This window comes from Buceros rhinoceros, unplaced genomic scaffold, assembly GCF_000710305.1.
Source record: "Buceros rhinoceros silvestris isolate BGI_N320 unplaced genomic scaffold, ASM71030v1 scaffold4590, whole genome shotgun sequence".
NCBI classification, from domain to species: Eukaryota; Metazoa; Chordata; class Aves; order Bucerotiformes; family Bucerotidae; genus Buceros; species Buceros rhinoceros.
Window position 1 is genome coordinate 11,638 of NW_010391165.1, and position 5,807 is coordinate 17,444.

The following is a 5,807-nucleotide window of genomic DNA, read 5'->3' on the forward strand; positions in this document are numbered from 1 at the left end:
CTTGCCCAAACAATTCTTGCAAAGCGTAGCAGCTCCGTAAGGATCTGGAAACCCAATTTTAGCCATTCTACACTGTTACTGACAAAATTTGCACAGTGCGATGTAGCGGCAACTAGAAAACCCTGTGTCTGGCTGAGCGGTCAGTGGAGGTCTAAGCACAGTGTCTGACTGAGCACGGAGTGAGGAAAGCAGTGTCTGACCGACCCCTTTGTGCAGGGATTGGCAAACACATTTTAAAAATACAGCAATTGCCCCCGTACTCATGTGACAACCACAAACTGCAAAACCTTGTCAAATCTCCGCTGTGTTAGAGATTGCTGCAACACAAAAGGATCATAGTCATGATCCCACATATTCCCTGCTGCTCCACTACGTGCCCTCCCATGACAGGGAGATGGAGAAGACATACAGCACAGAAACGGTGAGGTCAACCTCACGTTAATACGTACGTGCAACAAGTCCCATTACACATCACATAAAGTGATTCTTTAATTATGTAGTAACAGGTTCTCTCTCTCAGTCGGGTGAAAAGCTGGTGAGAAAACAAGGACTCGAGCACACGCAGTCACCAGACAGCAGCTGAGAGAGTCTGCTGTGGCAAGAGCCTCTGACTGCAACCGTTCTTGAGATGGTGGCACCAGTGTAGTGAGTCTGATCCCTAAGCTGCATCCCAGTTCACCCATCTCAACACAGGTTCTGATGGGACTAAAGGCAGGACAATAAACAGACTCTAACCTGCCTTGCAGCCCTCATAATGCTGCAGCCACCAGGTGGCTCTCTTCCAGATGCTGAGCCACAGAGCAGCAAGGACTGTCTGAACCCTCGGCCCTTTCCAGACACCTCCAGGAGAGGTCCCTGGGTGTGTCATGTCCTGCTAGCTCTACATAATTCAGTCAGATGGTGGTGGTCCTGCTGGGATGGATACCTCTATGGCACACGAGCAGCCCAACAGCATCAGACATGTGGCTGAAGTGAGAGTCAGAACCTGTAAACAAATACCCCACGTGTGCTGATGTGTGGTCACCAAATGGTACCCACCACAGCAGCAGTTTTCCAAGCAGAGAAACATCCAGACTGTGAGGTAAGTTGTTTCGTAAACTCCAAGGAAATGGAGTTGTAGGAGAGAATGGGAGAAGGTTCTCAAAATGTACCTCTGGACTATCCTGCTTTAGGGATGGCTTTGCCCCTTCTTTCACCTGGAGGATAACGGTGGGCTCTGTGGGCAGCACAACTGCTCAGTCCTCACAGCCCAGTGTTACGTATCTCCTTTGACTTGTCTGCCTCCATCCTACACTACGAAAACCTGCTGGCAGAGTGTGAGAGGAAACCCCTCTGTCTCACAGCTTAAGTGATGGGAATCATCTCGGGTGCCTTTCTGGAGGAGAGTCCCAGGAAGGAAGAGGTCTCAGCCCCAGATTTCAAACGCTGTCATTTGTGCCAGATAACGCCATGCTGAGCGACATTTCTGTGCCTGCTTCTCCATGTATCCTACGCTATCAGAGGAAGCCTTAGCTCTTCTAAGAGCCAACCGTCGGCAAGGAAATGCGTCAGCAAAAGTAGGAATATCCAGCACCCACATGAAAAGCAGCAAAGACAAGGCAGCAGCCTGCTGTTGTGCGTAAACGTACCAAGCCCTGCCCTGGCACCCAGGGACTCACTGCCTGAGCAGGAGGTGAACTCAAGTCACACGCAGCGACAGCACAGAAAGGAGGAGTACAAACAGGCTGGCTGCAAGGAACGAAGTCATGGCTGCTCCTCTGGAAAAGTGCCGAACCACAGAGCTGCCTTTCCTATTACTCTGTGTGATCAATACCAATCTTCATCTTGATTCAGACCAAACTAAGCCATAATATACACAACACAAGAGTTTCTTAATTGTTTGGCTAGATTATTAACACCAAGGGGTTCAACTTTCACTTGGTTTAGTCAGAGGAAGAAAATAGAGAGCACCAACCAATGGGTGGAGGAGATGAGGAATAGGTGGTAGGATAAACTTTCCCTGCTCTTTTTTCCTCTGAAAGAATAATGCATTTCCCTTCCACGTGAAAACAAATCAGGGGACAATGACACATCTAGTTCTCACAGAAGACAAGCACAGTGGAACCACAGTTATACCAACACTCCTACCTTCTTGAGAAAATGATCTGACTGAGGGGCTGCTCTGACCATCCTTTTCTTTTTCAGAAGGAACTTTCTTCAGCACAGGTGGAAGCAGGGCGACTTTTGGGGAACTGGGGCCAGAGGGAGACTCCGGAGCATCCTCTGTGGAGTATCACGAACAAAGAAGTGAGAAGTTATATTTAAGTTATATTTGTGCTGTAGCTCACAGAAACGGTGCTGTTATGATGGGCCAAACCCCAACACAATACACAAACAAGAAACTGCTAGAATCTGTCAGAAAAAGAAAGATTCAGGAGTTTACATTATGTCAAGAGAATGCATGATGGCTCTCAGTCTGGGTGAAAAAAATTTAATAGGCAAAGCAAAGATTTTAATTTCAGCATTTTTAATGTGTACTATTATTGCAGGACAAGTAGAAATCCAATGGGACCCACTGAATTTGTTGCAAGACGTAAGCATGCAATTCGTGAGGAACAGCTGAATATTATTTTTGATGGATTTTTGGAAATATTTGTTCTATTTATATTCTTATTGTCCTGAAATATAATGGACTCATCAATTTAGATGTCCTGATTCACAGTTATAAGGCACAAAAATTAACCAGGGAAACAAATTTTATAAATAGTCTGCAGAACTCTGTACTGCCAGGAATGAATTGCCAGTACACAACATGACAGCATCCGTAAAGATTTTCTAAATAGAAAAAATACTTTGTCTTCTAGACCGTGAGGAAATCTGGAACTTAAATTCAAATCCCTAAGTTTAAACCATCTGGATATTTTGCTTCTCTAAAAGGCTGGACAGCAGTTGTGTACAGCAAGCTGTACACACCTTCCCAGCACCTTCCCAGTCCTTACTGGAGGACCTTCTCAGCTGTACACGAGACAGCCTTGTTCGGACAGTAGGGAAGTACAGCTACAACGGGTGACTTCAACTGCTTGTACGTTTGCTTCCCAAGGAGCAAGCAGTGGCAGATGTACGCAGCAGAGGGACTAGGAAGATACATTAGTACTGAGAGGACAAAAAAGGAACTCAGAGCATCACCTGTATTGTGTATCTGTACAAGGAGTTAATTCAGTTTCATACTGGAAATTAATAGACATTTATCTCGCTGCTGAGGAGCCAGCACAGAGTCAATCTGTGCTTTCAGCACAGGGAAGTGATGACCTTAATGCAACTCAGTCTGAACAGATACACCGATTCTTGGACCTCCTCCACGCTTTTGATGTGCCTGTGAGGCCAGCTGCTTTGGGAACCTTGGTTGCTATCAACATACGGATGAGCACAGCGCTTGGCAAACCCAGCTACATATTTCTGACCCGAAGCTGTTAAGTGCTTTACTGAGGAACCGCTTTCAGTCTTTGATAATTTGTGGACATCTGAGCTATGTTCCTTTACCCTCAGATTTTGCCCTCAGCAAAAATTTGTTACCGTTAGTGTGGCCACTCTGCTGGAAACAAAGGCAGGAGCAAGAGAGAAAATAGGATTATTGCTTGCCGCCTCCATCACGTTGCCTGGGCGTGCTTAGCCAGCAGGTTGCTATAAGTGCTAGGATAGAAGTTAAACTGCAACAGGGATGGTGCTGCTTTTACTGGCACCCAAGGATGTTGCCTGGGCGTGCTCAGCCAGCAGGTTGCTACAAGTGCTAGGATAGAAGTTAAACTGCAACGGGGATGGTGCTGCTTTTACTGGCACCCAAGGAGCTGGCCTACTATGAGTAAATATTAATTACTCTCTGTGTTAAACCTGCAGTACGCCCTCTGTGCGTGAAACAGGAGCTGGCAGAAACACATAGCTCAGGTCTTTCTGATACCTAAGATTTTGCGGTAAAAAATCTTACCTATTTTACAGATTAAGCATCACCAAATAAGCCAGGCTTTCCTACTGCATTCATCTTGGTGAACATCGTACCTGACAACCTCTCACTGTTATGATAATTTCTAAAATGGTCAATAAAATAAATTGAAAGCCACCTGAAGGTGATTCTGTCTTGGAACAATATTCTACGCACTGAAGGGCAGAGACTGAGTAATGCTCAGGTTACACGGCATGGGCAGGGAGGAGGAGGCTGCAGTATCCCTCTGCCCTCTCGTTCTCCATCTTTCTAAGGTCAACAGTGAGTGTGGGAAAAGCCCTGAGGTCTGTGTGCTCTTACAGATGGCTATGCTCACATTTTTCAGTCATTAGCAATTAATAAACTGTATTTGCCATAGCTACTGGGGAAGTCAATAACTAGCATTTAATTCCCCTCAGCTGCAGTGGCTGTATGCTGGCTATCCCTCTGCCCTCTTGTTCTCCATCTTTCTAAGGTCAACAGTGAGTATGGGAAAAGCCCTGAGGTCTGTGTGCTCTTACAGATGGCTATGCTCACATTTTTCAGTCATTAGCAATTAATAAACTGTATTTGCCATAGCTACTGGGGAAGTCAATAACTAGCATTTAATTCCCCTCAGCTGCAGTGGCTGTATGCTGGGAGGAGGGAGTTGTGACACCGGTCCATTAAAAAGCAGACAGACACGTGTATGGGCGGTCTGCTGAAATATTTCCCACTATTGGAAACCTTGAGACAGCATCTGGGCAGGAGGTTAGGAGAGAGCAGAAGTTAATAGTCATTCAACTGGCAGTCTCACGGGGTTATAAAAGCACAGTGACAATTATTGCCAGTCAAAAGCAAGAAGGAGAGAAACAAAAGCAAAACAAGGAAGAAGTAGAGAGACAGTCGGTTTGTGCAAGTTATCAAGAATAACAGGCATTTGCTTGAGGGGCTAAGAGCAGCCTGCCAGAAACCCCAAGGACTTTAGCATCCAGATGTTAAGAAAAAACCAGTTATTCTTGTCAGTGCTACTACAACAGGGCTTTGATGCTGAAGTAACTTTCTACGCTCACCTCTTCCATGAACGCAGGCTAGCTCACAATAGCTCTGCCACTGCTCCTATTGCTTCTCCTCAGGCTTTGCTACTGTGCAAATTCACAGAATCATCTGTGGTTGGAAGAGACCTTTAAGATCATCGAGTCCAACCGTTCACCCTGCACTGCCAGGGTCCCTAAACCATGTCCCTCAGCACCACATCCACACGGCTTTTAAACTCCTCCAGGGATGGGGACTCCACCACATCCCTGGGCAGCCTGTTCCAATGCTTAATGACCCTCTGTATTAGAAATTTTTCCTAATATCCAACCTAAATTTTCCCTGATGCAGCTTGAGGCCGTTCCCTCTTGTCCTGTCATTCATAACATGGGAGAAGAGACTGACCCACAAAGAAATTATTCCTAATATCCCACCTAAATTTCCTGTGGCGCAACTTGAGGCCATTTCCTCTAGTCCAGTAACTTGTTACATGGGAGAAGAGAGCAACCCCCACCTCACCATAACCTCCTTTCAGGTAGCTGTAGAGAGCAATAAGGTCTCCCACCTCAGCCTCCTTTTCTCCAGTTAAACATCCCCAGTTCCCTCAGCCGCTCCTCATGAGACTTGTGCTCTAGACCCTTCACCACCTTTGTTGCTCTTCTCTGGACAAGTTCCAGCCCCTAAATTTTCTTCTTGGAACGAGGGGCCCAAAACTGGACACAGGACTCAAGGTGTGGCCTCACCAGTGCCAAGTACGGGGGAACAATCACTGCCCTGCTCCTGCTGGCCACACTATTGCTGATACAAGCCAGGATGCCATTGGCCTTCTTGGCCACCT

The 5,807-nt window shown here is 46.4% G+C and overlaps 1 protein-coding gene across 1 annotated transcript in view; it reads right to left on the reverse strand.

Moving 5' to 3' along the window:
- The window catches only part of LRRC16A (leucine rich repeat containing 16A), a 116,494-nt gene that overhangs the window by 4,858 nt on the left and 105,829 nt on the right, over positions 1 to 5,807 (reverse strand). The window contains 1 exon segment of the mRNA XM_010140335.1: positions 2,128 to 2,262. Within this exon segment, the coding sequence (XP_010138637.1) occupies positions 2,128 to 2,262 (135 nt within the window).